This window comes from Rhinoderma darwinii, chromosome 2 (assembly GCF_050947455.1).
Source record: "Rhinoderma darwinii isolate aRhiDar2 chromosome 2, aRhiDar2.hap1, whole genome shotgun sequence".
In the NCBI taxonomy this organism is placed as follows: Eukaryota; Metazoa; Chordata; class Amphibia; order Anura; family Rhinodermatidae; genus Rhinoderma; species Rhinoderma darwinii.
The window spans coordinates 337,467,321-337,486,365 of NC_134688.1; the positions used below are offsets into that span (position 1 = coordinate 337,467,321).

The following is a 19,045-nucleotide window of genomic DNA, read 5'->3' on the forward strand; positions in this document are numbered from 1 at the left end:
TAGTAATTTTGTTTGGAGTTTTACTGGTATTTCAGTTGATAATGATATATGTACCCTGACAAGTGTACATCAGGGGCATAGTCAGGTTATATAATAATGGGGTAAAAAAAAAAAAAAAAAAAATCCCTAGATATTGGTTACGCTGTGAAGCAATCCTACACAGACCAGTGTCGCACTGATAAACTATGTCCTTACATATCCCCCTTTTGGTCCATACTCCGCACATTTTGCTGGGAAAGTGTTGTCCTGGTATAATATGGGCACCGTCGCTTCCAGCAGATATGTTTGGGCTCTACCCTTCCTGGTTCCCCAATTTTAGGGCCTTAATAAATCGCCTCTTGAAATAGAAGAAATGTTCCCCTCTGATCTGCACATTTATTATTTTCTGACTTATTGGAGCCTCAACTAATTTTATTTTTTCATACATGTAGTGACATGAGGGCTGTTTTTTTGCGGGATGAGCTGTAGTTACTATTGGTACGATTTTGGGGTACATGCGACTTTTTATCCTATTTTTTAGGAGACAAGGTGCCCAAAAAAACAGCAATTCTGGCATAGTTTTTTTTTAGTTATTTCTATACAGCACTCACCATGCGTTATAAATTACATGTTAACTTTATTCTGCAGGTCAGTACGATTCTGGCGAAACCTAATTTATAGCACTTTTTTAGGTTTTACAACTTTTTGCACAATAAAATTACTTTTGTAAAAAGAATGTATTTTTCCTGTCGCCATGTTGTGAGAACCAGAACGTTTTAATTTTTACGTCGACTGAGCTATATGAGCGTAATCTCTTTGTAACCGGTCATCTACAGTGTAATCTTGCAAGATTACGCTTGCTCTGCTGTAAGTACCACAGAAACCGTAACGAAGTGCACAGATTGAGAATAGACATCCCGTGGAATGTCTATTCACCGTCTAAACACTTCAGTATCGTTAATGTGTTCGTATAAGACAGCACATAGTGATCTAAAAGGATCCCTATGCGCTGACTAAATGAATGGAGATGAGTGCATGACGCCGATTGGTCAGCATCATATCCTCCTCTGTACAACGCCCACTTGGTCTAAAGAAAAAACACGCCCACTTGGGCATTAAGAAACTCATTAGCAAAAATCTATAATCGCTAATAAAGTGGTGAAAATAGATCATTTTTTTTAAATAAGCATTACTGTCACCTACATTATAGCGCCCATGCCCATCTCCTGATGTAGGAGATAGGGCACTTATAATGTGGTGACAGAGCCTCTTTAAACGCAGCGATCTCTTTTTGCCGCTGCATTTAAGGGGTTAATGACGGGGATCGCAGCAAACTTCTGTCCTTGCCATTACCCAAGGGTGTTAGCTTTAACATACAGCTGACACCCGGGGATGGCAGCACCGACTCAGCTTCTGAGCCGGTGTCACCCATTTGTCGTATGGATACGGCAAAATGCGGTAAGCACTAGCTTTCCATGACTAATTTATAAATGTCGGGAAGGGCTAAATTCATATTCAGCTGAGGGCAGTGCTGCAAGCAATCAAAACAAAGACAAGGAAATATTGAAAACACCAATTCCACACTTGGAAATCTTGCAATGTGGGACTATGATGCAAATTTTATTACAAAACCAACCAAATATAAAAGGAAGGAATTAATCATAAAAAACAGTAATGCTAACATCTTTAACATTTAGCTTCAAGACCATCCATTCTCTCTATTACAGTCACTGTTCTTGGCATACATCAATAAAATAAGCTCATAGTAGGACGGAGCGTAATGCAATTTTAATCATAACCCTCCACTCACAAATAAATTATCTGAACCCTTACTCAGTAATGCGAAAGTGTATTTAAGCATTGATGGAGAACATGGAATATAAACGGATGACATAAAACCACAACACACACTGTGCAATTTTCTTTTTTAATAGCAATACAAACAGAAATAAAACATTCCATATTTTCCCCATTCCTAATTAAAAGTAATTCAGAAGGGAAGAAAACATAAAAATCAAATAGTTAATGACAAAATGACAGACAATTACGCTTCCACATATATTTCCGAGCATACCAATGCGTTGCAAGTGCAGATATCCGTATCCAACATCTAATTTCTCTGATTAAAGAGGTTGTCCCAAATGCTAACAACCCCTTTATAAATAAAGCTGCCCTGGCCATTCTTATGGGCCCATATGCAGAAACCCTGCACTTTTGTGGGCGCAAATTTGATACCTCCTACAGGGGAAGTGTGATATTAAATGGTGCCCATTCAAATGAATTTGCAACATTTAGTACATACTGTATTCTTGCTGGGAACTGCTATTTAATGAAGAATGCAAGTACTCCTTAGGCTTCTTTCACATCTCCGTCAGAGCTGTCTGTTGTTCTGCCTGGTCTTTGGAGCAGAACAATGAAAAACAGGAGCTGCCGGATCAGTCGCATGCTGGAAACCAACGGCGCCCGACGGAACCCATTCAATTTAATGGGTTTTGTCACATTTCTTTGCCATGATTAAGAGCACAGTACGTGCTTGAAACGCGTAGGCCAGGGCAACCGCCCACTACTGATATACATCTTGGGACTGCGTCTCCCTTCGATTTTAATTTCTACACCCCAATAAAAGTGGGAATACTTCTTCCTTTTTAAACAAAAGCACGACTCAGCGCTGGATCATTTCTTTTTTTCTCTACTACATACCGCCAGCCGTAGCGGGGATCCGAGCGGAGAGTCCGGAGACGCATCAAACTGGTGAGCTGGAGGTTTCCTCCCTTTCTTACTGCTTTTGTCACTGTATTCATGTGAACACAGCATAAAACAGACATATCAGGAGAGGTGATAGTGCCTCGTTAATACTTCAAAAATCAACTTCATTATATAACTTATCAAAATATAAATATATTTCCAGACATTTTAAAAAAACATATCGCTCTCACAAGTTTAATTTCCCTGATGTCAGCTTATCTGACTCCCTATAGACATTCTGAAAATGGAGGCATACAACGGTACTAGCTGCATGTTACTTTCCTTCATTTCAAGCACGTAACAAGACAAACTGAATATATGGAATTAAAGGTAATAATTTGCAGCAGTTTATCATTAAATACATATAAAATTACAGCCGATTATTAAAGCGCTGATCTAGATTGCTACGTACATAAAGCATTAAATCAAGTTATCAACCCTTCTCGATCTCACCCTTAACATATATTATGTATTGCTGTCTACAGGTATATTGGCATATTCATTGGCCGGATAAAGTAACAAGATACCAGATAATGATCCTATCACAAATAAAACAATTCTATTGAAACGAAAAAGCAGCCTGTACTGTAAATGGTGCACGAAATGCCGCTATCGAGTCCGACCATATTTTTTATGACTTTTGAAATACCGCTGTTCTTATTTGCACATAGAGGCCTCTGAAAAAAATTAAGTAACTGCAAAATAAGAGTTCAATGTGAAGGAATTTAGTTTTTAGATGGTTACAAAAAAACAGGAGTTTTACCGCAGGTCTCTGAACTGCAAATCGATCGTGAAACAAATATGTAAGGCATTGCTGAAAAGCACGGAATCAATGGGTAATTTAAGTCACTTCGTTTTGAAATCCCTGCAACATAACATAACAACCCTCTGTGCTTACAACCAAAATAAAACGAGGCGCTTATTTCAGATAAATAACATTCTTGACATTATATTTATAGATTCTGCTGATGGGTCAAAAATCATAAAAATAAAAGATAACAAAACTGACAATTATTTTCCTTCTCCTAAAGCATCACAAACACATGGGTTTATATCTGACAATCCTGAGCAAGAGTCGGTTATATAAAAAATTCATAGAAATAAGATTCATTAAAAGAAAAATAAAAAAAAGCAAGAAAAAATACCACAAATCAATGACCTTCCTTTCATGAAATGATTGCACATTTGTAAAGGTTACATGAGGTGGAGTGCACAGATCAAATATGCCAGTAAAGCTAGCGGGAAATATTAAAGGGTTATTCCCATTGTCGATATTCCCGGCATATTCACAGATCGATGTGCTACTGTTTTGTAACTCCCATTCACTTCTATACAGTTACGGAAATAACGTAGCTCAGCAAGCTCGGATGTTTCTGGAATTCACGGCCACCTCTGCGTGGATTCTCAGCCTGGATGAGGCGGGTAGCGGTCGCTTAAACAGGCGGGAGAAGGCTGGGGAGATAGGTGCGGGTTCCAGAAGGAGGACAAGCATCTATCAGACGTATCCTGTGGATAAGCTATAAACGTCTAAGATGTACAATCTACTCAAGTACCAATGACTTAAAGGGGTTGTCCAGCAGTTTTTTTTTTTTTTTTTTACTTATTTTTAGAATAGGAAATCATACCGTTTTCTAATATACATGTATTAGAAATTCTGCTCATATACATTTCTTATAGTGAATGAGGCCCCTGTCACAGTGGAATGGTATAGCCCACAGATTAGTCCTACATAATGCATCCACAGGCTGAGTATGACTAAACATGGCATCAGTCATGTGACATACACACACACACACACACACACACACACACACACACACACACACAGTTAAGGCAACATAGAAGACACATGCATGGGCTAAAGTGAATAGGACTAGTGGTGGAATATTGATGAACAACTACTTCACTGTGCCTGTATTCACGGTCTCTAGATGATTTATAAAATAACTGCCTGTCTCTGAGATGTAGTCATGTTGTTAATAAAGTTAAGTAAATAAAAATAACACAGAGAAGACACGGAGAGTAATGTAAGAGCTGCTCCTTACAGACACTGACGGACATGTTGAGGATATATTGCTGTATGTAGAAATATCTTATAATTTCTGCTCCTCAGTAACCTATTCACCCGTTATATACCGGACAAGTGTTACCTGAATGCCAGGGGTCACATGATGTGGGTCACATCACTGCCGCCATCTTTAGTCCATTCAGTTATCCTATGGGCGAATTTCTGTGGACTATACCATTTTTAGTTTTTTTAGACATTGGCAACTGCACTGATATAAGAAAGGTATGTGAGCAGAATTGTAAACACATTTATATTAGAAATTTCTATGATTTCCTATTCTATTAATAAAATAGAAAATTAAAAAAAAAAAAAAAAAAAGTGGACAACCCCTCTAATTACAATCTACACAAAATATTATGCCCAATAAAATCAGAAATAGGAGCATCAAGAAAGATTGGCATCCACCAAACGGATTATGTTTTTGACAAAATGTATGCCTAACAAGTTTACAAATAAATGAGCAATTATTGGTATGTATATCCAAGGATCAGTTTCAGTGTAAATCAACATTAGAATGGAAAAATCAAGCGATCTGAGTGACTTCGAACAAGACATTGATGCTAGCCGGACCAGTATTTTAAAAACTGACTACTTTTTTTTGTTGTTGCATGCAACGGTGTCGAAAGAATACCGAGAATGGTGTGATTGAGGTAAAACCTCTAGCGATCATCCTGTGGATGTCCAAAAATAAATAAAATATATATATATTACACACACACACACACACCAAAAAATTCAAGACCGTACTTCCATGAATAGTGAAAAAGTAGAAAAATTGTATTCACCACATGCGCGACGTTTTAGCCCTACTCCATGGGGCCTTTCTCAAGCAATACATTGTGTGAGTAGTGCACATATAAATATTCAAATCATCAGACCGTAATTAAATATAAAATTATACAATATACACGTGTCCGTATGGTATAAAATCGTACGATGCATTGCTATGTAACACATTCACAAATAGCAATTTGCAATAATAAGTGAACATCAATGAATAGTCTATTATGACTGTATAAGTTTAAAAAGTGTCAAGTGCCAATTACACCAACACGTGTGTTAATAAAATAATATTTGCAGGCTCACCCCTCTCCGGATCCCTTCATTAATATTCTGAATGCCGAACTTCTCGGTGCTTGTATAATCCTACTGCACATGCGTTAGTGTTGAATTTCGGCGCATGCCCATACCCTACATGCATCCGAAGCGTGAGAAGCAAGCTGTCAGACCAAGATCATCAAGGCACAGACATTCTCTTAGCCGTATGAACTATCCATCTAACAAGTGTGATATAGATATCAGGATTTCTCATCAGTTCTCAATGCACATAAAGTTGCTACTTCGGGAATATTTATATGTGCACTACTCACACAATGTATTGCTTGAGAAAGGCCCCATAGAGTAGGGCTGAAACGTCGTGCATGTGGTGAATACAATTTTTCTACTTTTTCACTATTTATGGAAGTACTGCCTTGAATTTTTTGGGGTATCTATTGGAATTGTGGGACACTGGTCTTGTGTCCTATCGAGGCTTCTCTGCACTCCGCCTGATCGTTCTTTAGCAGTGCTGCTTTCTTTACCTGATCTTAGTGAATATATATATATATATATATATATATATATATATATATATATATATTTTATTCTGCCACACGTATATATATTCCAGCCATGAGAGTGTAAAATGCCTAGCAAGTTGCACAGATTTTGCCACGTGCGCTACTTTGATGCATTTCTCACCTATTATCTTTACAATGGTAAGTTTGAAAAGATATACTGTACATTTTATCTTTATGTACATACTACATAAACCACTACAGTTAGGATTCTTTTCAGCCTGTAGTGGGCACTGGTTACACTTTCCTCTGTATCTTATGGTGAAATTCGCACTGAAATAGTACTACAAATATTTTTGTAAATAAACTCTCACTTACGAATTCTACAGCCAATAGAAAGGCTAACATCCTTCTTTGTAGCTTTAAATTATTCTTATGGGTCTCCATGCATTTGCCATCTATGGCAAGATGGAGAGAAGTGCTCTATACGCAGTGGATTGATAAAAATAGGGATATGAGAGTAAGAAATAGGAAAAAATTTGGTACCCAGTGGTAAAAAGGATATTCTTTGCAGAGTAAATGAAATGGTTGTATGAAGGTAGATGATCCAGAATATAACAGAAGTTGTATGGGTAATAAGTAGGTGTGGCAGAACGCAGACTTAGGGAGGGGGGGGTTGGGGGGTAAGGAAGGGGTTATTTATTTGTATTCATTGGTTAAATAATTTTTTTGTATAATTATTGCCTGATGTTCCATGCTTAATGGACACAGGACGGTTTGTCTTTTTAAAGCAATGAAAAATTAGAAGAGAGTATATTAGAGAGAAGGGAAAGAGTATTATCCGAAACATTTACAATTAAATATGTCTCAAGCGCAAAAAAAGACAGTGAGGCAATCAACTGAACGCCGTGGTTCCAGCAATTAACAGTTATCCCTGGGGTAAGCCACAGCCAGCCACACATTACATACCAGCCATTTATACATGGATGTGACGGATCTTAGAGCGGCTCTCCCTTTTGGCACATGGAGGGATGTCCGAGCAGATCCCTCTTTATGACATCCCTATGCCTTAAACAGAAAGTGGTTCTTGTCTTGAGATAACCCGATACAAATTTGCGACTTTCAGGGGTGACTTTGAAATATAGATAACCTGCTCTTTTTATAAGCAAATCATGTATATAGGCACATGTGAGGCAGGCTATCTTTGCTGAAACGTTGAGGCAGCATGAAGCCACCTCAAGAAGTAACATTCTTAAAAAGTAGAATTTGATCCTCTCTGCAAAGTGTCAGTCATGATAACGCTCTACAAGAGATCCAGTGCTAATAAAGTCTTTAGATATCCACAAATTTGAGCTTGATGAAAAATCTTCTCTGTGCCTTCTCTGCTTATACATCCTTGCAAGGAGTGTACTGCACATTAGGAATTTCTGATTTGGATTTCCTAAAAAGTGAAAATCGACAAAAACATTACCATGTAGATTGTACAAACTCCACCAATGATTCCGAGATGAAAGGGTAGTATTACAAAGAAGAGAAATAGAAGACAGTTGCCAATATACAAAGAAGAGAAAAAGAAATAAAAAAAGTCAAAAGGCTGTACGGAAATATTAAGTAAATGAAGATTATAAATACAGAAGGCCAGGAATAGTAGCTTAAGTCCTTAAAACCCAACAATAGTGGTTGCCGTTTCCTATATTCTTACACATGTTCCTTGGATTGTGAACATTTAGGGCAGTAACGTTAGATGATAATTTGTTTATCATTTTTGTAATCTAAAAGGTGGATTCTAGCACTAGTTCTAGTCATATTGTAATGAAGATATTGGACTAATTGGAAATGGATCGCATATATAATTCTTGAGGACTAAAGTTTCCCAATTCCTGCTTTTGGCAAGAGTTATAAAAGAGAAAAAGAAAATACATAGTCTGCTAGTGTGAACAGTTGAAATCATTTTGCAAGGCATTTTAATGCAAGTAGCATCCTTATAAGACATATTTAGATACCAGGCGTCACAGCATCTTCAGGAGACAAAACATACTGTGAAATTTAGTGGCAAAGTAGCAAAATTGTGATTAAACAAATACACTTAAGACAACAAGGTTAGATACAAACATAGTGATGTTCACTGACAAATGGCAAGCGAGTGAGTGTTACATTGAAAAAAAATCTGGCATAAATACTGGGAATTCAAATGAACGTCATATCTGCTTTTAACCAACCTCGGGTTGCACAAACAACCCTCAAGAGGTTTTAAAAAGCAGAGCCTTAAAGAAAAAAAAAATGCTACAATAATACAATGAAATATGCACATTTTATATACAATGCATATAAAATGACATTAAAATAAAAATTAAATAGCTGATCATAGAATCAATTTCATTAACGTTCTGATTCAAGAGATTGTTCATAATTTTTTCGTTTCAAATATAATTAATACGGCAGTAAGAGATAGAGAAATATTTGGTTTAAAGGGGTATTCCCAGCTACGAGATGCACCTTTTTCCAAAACAGGGGTTACTTGGGCCCCTGTCAAGTCTGGTCAGGCAGCAGCCGCATCCTGGTGAAGAGTGAATGGAGAGGTGGCCATGCATGTTAACAACTCTCTCCATTTATTCCTATGGAACTCCGGAAACAGCCGAGCCCACTTCCTCAATTGATTCTGTAACTCACGTAGGAATGAATGGAAAGTGTCATTCTCAGTCTGAATGCGGCAGCCGTCTTAACGTTGAGGCGGTATGGGGGATGGATGACCCTCATTCTGGAGATAGCTCTAGGTACCAGCTCCGAGACCCAGACCTTTTACTAATTTATGGCATACATGTTTAAGTTGGGAATACCCCTTTAGGCTGGGTTCACACGACCATGTTACGTCCGTAATGTACGGAACGTATTTCGGCCGGAAGACCCGGACCGAACACAGTGCAGGGAGCCGGGCTCCTAGCATCATAGTGATGTACGACGCTAGGAGTCCCTGCCTCTGCGTGGAACTACTGTCCCGTAATGTAATCATGATTACAGTACGGGACAGTTGTCCTGCAGCGAGGCAGGGACTCCTAGCATCGTACATCACTATGATGCTAGGAGCCCGGCTCCCTGCACTGTGTTCGGTCCGGGTCTTCTGGCCGAAATATGTTCCGTACAATACGGATGTAACATGGTCGTGTGAACCCAGCCTTAAGCTGCTTGACAACCCCACAGAATAGACCAGTCACCTCCAGCCTGTGTCCATCCAGCTAGGAACAGCTTAGCAGCAGTCAATCCATGCTATTCATCTTCTCAGACTGGTTTTATTAATCAGATTTTTAGAAGAATAAATTTAAACAGTAAACCTCAGTTTCAATTCAACTATAAGTAGCCCAACACCAAGTATAAGCAATTTCTTCTTTATCCCATTGTTTCAAGTTACTACAAAATAATAAATCAATTTCATTTTCAGCAAATTAAATATAAAAAACACAAGCTCTAAAGACTTGCTTCCATTAAGAAACTTGTTTTTTTAAATAAACAGCCAATTCTGACTTTAAGAACAACTATTATTGTTTCTGCACCTCTGCAGACAAGGAGTTCTAGTCTATGTTGATGTAGTGGAATGAGGCCTTGTGTTTTGTGGGTCACTTTTTTTTAGGAGTCAATTTGAGTTATAAATGTGTTATATTTATTACTGGGTTTTACTGCTAGGAGGATGCCAAATGTGTTATGTGATGGGTACTGGAACATTGTTTCTTTAATTTTTTTCCAAAACTTTTCTAATAAAGGGAAAAGTTACCCCCACCCTTTTGTATATAACTTTTTTTATTTAACATTCTTGCTTTCACATATTGTTAGTATGCAACACAGGAAGACAAGCAGTACAATGAGACATGGACACTGCCAAAAAGATCATAAAATCTCCTTAAAGGGGTTTTCCGTGACTAAATCATTGATAGGACATCATTGTGTGATCAGTGGAAGTTTGAACCCAGTGAATAAGACTGAGTTGCAGTACCAGGCACAGCCAAACTTCGAGCTGCTGAGCCTAGAAAAACAATGAATGGGCCACGGTGCTCCAACCTCCATTCGGCTGATCATCATCATCCCCAACAAAGGATAGCTTATCAACGTTTTAGTCCCAAGAACCCCCTTTAACTGCGTTAAATGGGCGCACCTGTAAGCCTTAAAATACCTGTTTGTATTAATTGTTTCAGTAAGCTCCTGCAATACAGTCTGCTTGAACTTGTCATTTTTGTTTTCACAATAATATTCACTGGGTAAAAGAAGAAACAATGCTAATATTGTGCAAAAAAAAAAAAAAAGGAGAAAAACAAATCACGGTTGCTAACTTTTTTTTTAAGGAGTTTTTTTTTTTGGTCACCACAAACACCTACAAAAACCCCTCCAAAACTCAAACCGGTATGACCATGAAAAAATTGCAATAAAATAGCGTAATTTTGGGATAAACAAGAATATTGATGGAAAAGAACCAGAAGTACAGTACAGAGAGCCAGTTCTTTTCATCATGCTCTGCATCGACTACTGCAAAGTACTATTTAGTATAAGCCATGAAAAAAAATAGAGAAAATGGGTAAAGAGTTAATGAAAACACTTCTCACTATATTATGCATTTCTTCTTAGAAATTAAAGCAACAAGAACAAGGGACCAATTGTCAATTCCACTGAAGTTAAAGTGTAAGAATTAGAAAAAAAAACCTCCTTAAAAAAAAATAATAATTATTTCACTCCGAAACTCTCATTGGCAATTGTGAAATGGAGAAACTAAAATCAGAATGAAATAAAGGAGCGTGTGTCGTATTTAATGCTGTAGTTTCTCATCCCAGCACAGAAAATGTGCCCATTTCTTCTACTTACAAACACAACTACTATCAAACTATTGTAAAGCATCCAGGTTTGTTTATATGGTTGCTGCAATGGTTGGGGAATTTTGCTTCCTATTGTATAGAAAAACGGGTGTCAGAAATGTTACTAGAACATTAGATACTGCAGCAATGTAGCGTAAAACCAGAACTATGGGGAAGATTTATTAAGACTGACGTTTCATACACCGGCCTGAATATAAAGATCACTGGAGTAAAATGCGCACTAATAAATCAGATGCGTCTCTAGCATTTCTGTGCAGAATGTCAAATCTACTTTGGCTACAAGCCGGACTAGATTTGCACTATAATTTATGCCACTTTCTGGTGTAAATTTGTTGGGCTCACACACACTTTTCCAGAAGAGTGGCGGACACAGCACAACATTTTTGCAACCTGTGTGTCGTTTATTAACTTTTCTATGGCAGTTTTTTGGCGTACAAAATGTGCAAATTCCCCCGTGTGTTTTTGAATTTTCCCCTTTGAGACCAAAAGTGCAAAGCGTGAATGTAAATTCACTGCATTTTCACTGTGGACAACCTGGCAATCTTTAGAAAGGTTAAAATTGCAGTGATCCTTTTCCAGAAGCAGATTTTACAGCACTACAGCAGAAAACATGACACCGTTTTCAAAAGGAAATCATTAAGAGAGAGATGTTTCAGGGAATGCTAAATATGGAGAATCACCAGTTGCCATAAAAATATATGCCAGAGATCTGGACTCATCAACTATGAAATTGTGTTCTTGAAGCCCAAACTATGACAAAAAGACATTGTACAAAAATTAGTTGATACAAGTAGGGTATGTCTCTTTTTCACCTATAGCGGTTACAAAGAGAAAAGAAAACAATGATGAAAATGGTGAATGTCTTTTTCAGAACTGCTAATAAAAGAACGTTGTTTTTAAATATAAACTGATCACCATATTCTTAGAAGAGGCCACTATAGACATAACACTATAAGGCTCTGTTCACCCCACAAACGTGGTACACGTTTGGAATATATGTATTCTTCAGCCTATTACAAATTTAAAGGGAAGGTGTCATGATTTTTTTTTATTTTTTTTAGAATATTACTTTTAGTATGATATTAAAATACATTTTATTTATGTGTTCCACTTTTTTTTTTTTTATTACTTTTACTTCTCTATGGGGGCTGCCATTTTTTTTTCATCTCTTTGTGCGTCGATTAACGACACATACAGAGATGGAATACGGCACATACATCCCCATAGAGAATGCGAATGGGAACCGTTCCATTCACTGCAGCGTATGCCGTCTGTGTGGGAACGGCGCATGCGCCGCTCCCACACAGACCAAAACGAAGCTCGTTAGCAGAGCGAAATCCGGAGCCATTTTCATGTGGAACGGAAGCTGCTGCCGGACAGTCAGATGACGACCTCTGGCCATATGTTCAAGGAAGCGAAGATGCAAGGAATAGGAGCGGAGGCGGCAGTAGGAGCAGGTAAGTTATGTTTGTGTATGTGATGGGTGCATTATGTTCGTGTTATACTGTCCGATTAGCACTGTATCTAATCCTTCTACACTGTGCATTCGCTCAGAAAATGGCGGCACACAGTGTAGGAGGTTTGAAGATTCAACCCCCTCCTTCTCCTGGCACTAGCCAGAATAAGGGAGGGGGGATTGTGTGAGGACATTAGAGCGAGTGTGTCTACCCCAAATTTGCAGCATAAAGCAATGAGGTTGCTTTACCCCATTGACCATGCTACAATTTTGGGAACTGCTCCCTCTAGTTACCAGCACATGGAAATGTTATAAATTAGAATCTAATTTATAAGATTTCCTGACTTGTGAAAAAATTAAAAAAATTAAAACAATGTGTAATCACTTAAATAATAATTGTTTAACTAAAAAAAATTGAAATAAAAAAAATTTCTAGCGACACATTCCCTTTAAATACATTTCCACAATTAAATAAATATCTATATTAATAAAATATTATACATAACAAAAGGATACCAGAAAGGAAGGAAAAGTTTGAATTAGAAATATAAACAAATATAAGCATACATAAAAAGTAAAAAAGGTATGTGATTTTTGAGGACAGACAAAGAAGATCACCACAATGAAGAATCCTCACCCTGATTTTTTCTTTAAACAGCAGCAATACAGTAGGACAAAAGCAATTGCTGCAACAACAGCGGCTATAACAATGGCTTAAGAGGGGGGAAAAAAAACAACACGTTATTAATGACTTGCAGGCATAAAACACTAAATGATCATACAGTCAAGGTCTTATTAATAGCTGGGGAATAGCGACCCGACATTTTGGTTGTCAAATGAGGGAAATTACAAACTAAATCGTAAACTACAGAGAAGTTTAAAAGGAGACATTGGGTGGGCAAGAATTAAATTTTATCATAATATCAGCCCTCAAGCAGCTGTAAGGTCTAATGCACACAACCGTAGTGATTTTTGCAATCTGCAAAGCAGCGGATCAGTTGTCTGTATTTGCGGTCCAATTGTCCACAAAAAACCTTCAATAGTGCATCTGTGTGTTATCAGTATTCACGGATCTGCACCAAAAAAAAAAAGAAGGCTGGAATTGATATCACCAGTTTGTCCCAACCCTCATGTGAGTAGGTCATATGAAAGCTGAATCACATGAATACTCTGTCGTCGCTTGGCAACATATCCGCAATTGCGCACGACCCACTTTTCATGGTTCCATAGACTTCTACGGGCACGTCAGTGCTGCAAATCTGGACAGTAAAATTCAATTTCCTGAGTTTTTGCAGCCCGGTATCATGGCCCCCAAACGGATCCGTGAATATTACGGTCGTGTGCATGGGGCCTAAGTCATTCTGATTTATTTACACTCTTGTCTGAAACTTCACAGCCATGGTGGTTCATTGTGAACAAAGATGGGCCACGTAACTTGGAAAAAATAAAACTACCATGAAATAGACAGGATCTGATTGTTACTGTTCAATAAGGAGGTCATACAACCTGATGCGATTCCTGTACTACGCACAACAAACCAATAAATGTGTTGGAGCAACAAGGGTCTTTGAAAAGGTACAGCTGCCTTTATAGTGTAAGAATTTGCAGAGAATCTAACTTTAAAGATCCTGTATAACAATTCCAATCATTATGTCTAGAGCAACACAATACTTAATTCCATGAATGGAAATTTTTATTGAATGGAACTTTTATTGGATATATATTAAAATCCCTCTCGGTTAGGAGCTATAAATCAGCAGAGACTTTCCAGATATGGGTAATTACTGTCCAGCTGCTTCACATAAAGGGGTAACCAGTTAGTCGAAGAATTCACGTAGCAGTTCATATGCATTTTTTGCTGCGAATCATGACAAAATTGCACCATTTTGCTTTGATTTTTCAAAAGACAAAGCAAGGAGGCGCAGATTTGCTACGATTTGTGTCTAAAAAACAAACAAACATTTTATATGCAAAAGGAATTCTCAGTCTTAGGAGGACCCTTTTTGGGCTGGGTTTCCACAGGGCGTTTTTATTGCAGTTTCACAATGTGCTTCATCTGTAATACTTGCACGGCCGAAAACCAAATCACAGTAAACGCATGTGGTTTTTAAAATGTATTTTTCAAAGAAATGAGGAAACACATCAAAACTGCAACCAAACTATAATAAAAAAAACCCTGAAAAAAACTGGATAAAAATGCCCTGTGGAAACCCAACTTTAAAGTATGGGTAAGGTTACCATAACGGTCTCCCCATAAGCCCTAATAAGGCATATAGATAGAGGTTGTCCATAGAGGACAGTACCATTAACCAGAATGTATACAGAAGAGAAAATGTTCAGAAGAATATAATAATTTTTAGGTTTTATGTATTTTTATCAAAGTAAACTTTGGACCACTTACCTATAATAGAACCAATGCCGAGTTGTGACTCGAGAGACCCTAAAATGCAAAAATGAATAACGTGTTTAGTATGTAAAGTAATGCCTTAGAAAGAAGGAAAAAAACTGAAAATAAACAGGATTCAGAGGATCCTAAAAAAATTGGAAGTCCAATGGGTCTGCTTTGGTGGGAAGGAGTAATGAACCAGAAAGGTCACCGCACTATTTTACAATGTCTAATTTAGGGTATTGCTCACAGATGCGTTTGAGGGTCCATCAGGTGCCCGTCACAGAGGCAGTCAAAAAAACAACAAAAACTGTTTATTTGGTAAAATGACAGACATGATGACAAAAACCCCATGAGTCAATGGGCTCTGTCGGACAACGTTGGTGTTTCTCTATTCAACAGATCCGACACTTCGGTTTTTTTATTGTCATTTTCTGTGATAGGAGCAGAACAATGAAAAAAAACCGAATGAAAGTGTGAATCCAGCCTAAGATTGTCATAAGTCTGAAAAAAAAAATGTAATCTGTAATTGACATCTTAGCACCTGTCACACTGCGTTTCCCCTGCACGTTTCACGCACACTTAGGGAAATATCCCTATGCATTATCAAAAGTACACATAGTCTCGCATTATACCGATGTAGGCCAAATGTGTACTTTTTCCGTCGAGCAATCTACATTAGGGTTATTGCTTATTTTCTGGATAGAATAGCATTCCGCAGGCATCCTTTTTTTTTTTTTTTTTTTACATGGGAGACCATGGGTGCCAACAGTCCCTGTATGGCATATGTCACAAGCAGCCATTTAACGTATAAGCCATGAACTTTTTGATAGTTTTTCATAACATCCGTTAAACAGATGCCCTAATCCATCACCCATAGACTTTAATGGGATCCGTTTAATGGTCACAAACGGATCATGAGTGTTCATGGCACAAAGTGTCTACGCCACTGTTAGGCATCCATTACAGCCTCCATAAAAGGTAGACGTCGGGAACTTTTCCAGGCGTATACGTCAAACAGACCATAAACACAATGTGAAATGGGCCTAAAAAGAACATAGTAAGCCAATAAAAAAAACTTAGTAATTCCATTCTTAGGCTATGTTCACACGGGGTATTTTGCCGAGTTTTTTGACGCGGAAACCGCGTCGCAAAACTCGGCAGAAACGGCCCGAGAACGCCTCCCATTGATTTCAATGGGAGGCGTCGGCGTCTTTTTCCCGCGAGCAGTAAAACTGCCTCGCGGGAAAAAGAAGCGACATGCCCCATCTTCGGGCGCTTCCGCCTCGGACCTCCCATTGACTTCAATGGGAGGCAGGAGAAAGCGTATATCTCGCTGTTTTATGCCCGCGGCGCTCAATGGCCGCGGGCGAAAAACGGCGAGATAATTGCCGCGAAAATCGGCGTGCAGGGAGAGGAATATCTGCCTCAAAGTTCCAAACGGAATTTTGAGGCAGATATTCCTCCCCCAAAATAGTCCGTGTGAACATAGCCTTAACCCTTTAAAAGAGTAACTACACTTTCAGCAAACTAGAGACATCAAAAGTTTATTCAATTCAATGAGAGAAAAGGCTGCAATACCTGTAAATCACCGCTAAATGCGTGTCGAAGATTCACAGTGAGCAAGTGGACATGAAGCAGCTGATCGGCGAGATTCCCGGGAGTGGGACCCAGACCCATCACCTTTTCATGGCCTATCCTGAGGATAGGCAATTTTTACTGGGTGGAAAGCCCCTTTGAGGACAGAGTCAAATGTTGGGTTAAGGAACGCTGGAATGTTTTGGCTTTTGCAGCGTCGCATTCCGAGAGCCATGACTTATATTTTGTTCAATGTAGTTGCATGGAGCGCTAGTTCTTTGCGGAAGTAGAAGTATTTTGAAGTATATTGTATATAACTTACGAACTTTCACTTACATTTTCACAGACATAACTTTGATTATTTTCGTCAATATAGCCGTATGAGGGCCTATTTTTGACGGCAACGAGCCATTTTAGGACTTATTGGTTAACTTTTATTATTTTTTTTGGGGGGGGGGGGGGGAGGGGGGATAGAAATTAAAACCAATTCCGTCACTTTTGGATTCAATTTTGTTTACTTTTGGGAAAAAATTGTTTTATTACATTTCTTTCTTTTTTTGTAGTACAGTTTATTTAACTAGTACGCTGTACTCCGCAATCCGTCATAGACACTGGGGACCGCCTAAACAGGTCACCAATGCAAATGGGAGGATGCAGGGTAACGTGTGTGTGGATGGCAAGAAAAAACCCACAAGAAAACAGTGCTGCACTTGTTAGAGGACGTGAAAGGTCCAATTTGAATGCTTTGGTATACTCAGTATACTAAAGAATTTTAGCCGGTCGGTGACAAACTGCTAATAGTCAAAAGGCCATGGCAAGCCTGGGGGTTGTTGTACGGCCCCCGACTGCCATGGAAACTGATCAGCTCCCCGTGATGCTATCGATAGCAATATCAAAGGGTTTAAACGACCGCTGCAGAAGTATGTTGGATTTATATTACAGCCAGCACCCACTGCTAATGAGGTTTGTGTTTGTGCCATCCACTGGACGTACTATTGCAGTAAGAACACCGCAATTAAGATGTAACACATCCAAATGCGGGAGGGGGTTAAAAGTCTCCTCTCGTTTGATCTACTGTATCTCTTATTAAAATCGAAGCTAAAAAAAAATAAAATCTCAGCCATTTCTCTCCACCTGCTTCTCACAGGCAGGTGCAGGATTGTAAGAAAACTTGGTGCAGAAGTATTCCAACCCTCATCCTCAAAATCCTACAGACTGAGTATGGGCAAGCTCATTTACGGTTCACTTTTATCATTAATTTCTAAGTTTAGTGTAATATATATATATGTGTGTGTGTGAACTTCCCCATTGGAAGTAAATTTAGCAGTAATGCATATTTATTCCAACACCTATAACACATATGGTTTAAGCATGTTCCATCTAGGACTCCAATCATTTTATATAATTATTTCCTTCTTTACCTCTTGAAACATGTAACTATTTAAAAATGCCTATTACTAATAATGCTATAATTACTATTACATGATATACAGGGTCCTTATTTTGACTGCACTGCTATAATGCAATATTGCTATTCATCAGACTCGTAATCACACTTTAATACAGAGATAAGAACTTTTTTGGCTATGGACATACATAGAAATTCTAAGAAAAAATGCTGAAAAATGGCTAAGATATATTGACATGCGCAATCTGCAACGCCTCACACTTCGTAAATTACCATTTTAACAGGGAATGGCCAGCATATGCCGTTCTTCCACTATTAAGTGGCGTAGCCTGTGTTTATTCACAGGCTACCCTTTTTTTCTAAGTGTCCAGACCTGCGCAGATATATCCTTTTCCTCTTATGGCTCATCGGATAGTTTTTTTCACTTCTGTGCGCATGCGCCTTCCGAGATCCTTGAGTGGATGGATCTTTTTTTTTTTTTTTTTTTTTTTTTTAAGAATATTAAGTTTCAGAACACAAAAGTTACAAAACATAGTGGAGGGGAGACCTCCACACCTTAAATAAAAAACAAACAAGGTCAGTGGACCAAAGCAAAAACAAACAAAACACCAAAGGGAAAATCAATAATGTGCATCACATCTCAACATGCAAAAGAATGGTCGGTGTCCAACAGTAGAATAAGTAATCCTTGAGGCATAACAACAGGAGGTACAGCAAGACCACTTAATTCAAACAGAGAAGAAGAGGCACATTACCCTAGACAGGGGAAGAGAAAGTATAGAGAAAGGCCCCAAGAGAGGGAGGGATAGGAGGGAGGGGAGAGGACAAGGGGATCCTGGACTCCAGTTCCGGCGTATTATGAATGAAAATCAGCAACGAGCAAAAGCCATAGTACATTTCACAGGGGCATAGGCCGACTCAGGTGACAGCCGTGAGGTAGGAAGGAGAAGAAAGAAACACTATCCAGGGAGACCATGTAGACGTGTATTTTACCACAGCTGCCGGGGAGTGAG

The 19,045-nt window shown here is 38.5% G+C and overlaps 1 protein-coding gene across 4 annotated transcripts in view; it reads right to left on the reverse strand.

The window, feature by feature from the left end:
* Positions 1 to 6,256: 6,256 nt before the first annotated feature.
* LOC142743190 (complement decay-accelerating factor-like) overlaps positions 6,257 to 19,045 on the reverse strand; it is a 178,961-nt gene continuing 166,172 nt past the window's right edge. For 2 of the 4 annotated variants that reach the window (XM_075853686.1, XM_075853683.1), the window contains 4 exons: positions 15,062 to 15,100; positions 13,298 to 13,373; positions 10,511 to 10,591; positions 6,257 to 7,789 (listed from right to left, as the gene is read on the reverse strand). In XM_075853686.1, the coding sequence (XP_075709801.1) occupies positions 7,735 to 7,789; positions 10,511 to 10,591; positions 13,298 to 13,373; positions 15,062 to 15,100 (251 nt within the window). In that variant the 3' untranslated portion in view covers positions 6,257 to 7,734. Of the gene's footprint in view, positions 7,790 to 10,510; positions 10,592 to 11,884; positions 11,955 to 13,297; positions 13,374 to 15,061; positions 15,101 to 19,045 lie in introns of all 4 variants that reach the window. The other 2 variants (XM_075853685.1, XM_075853684.1) reach the window with 2 other exon arrangements.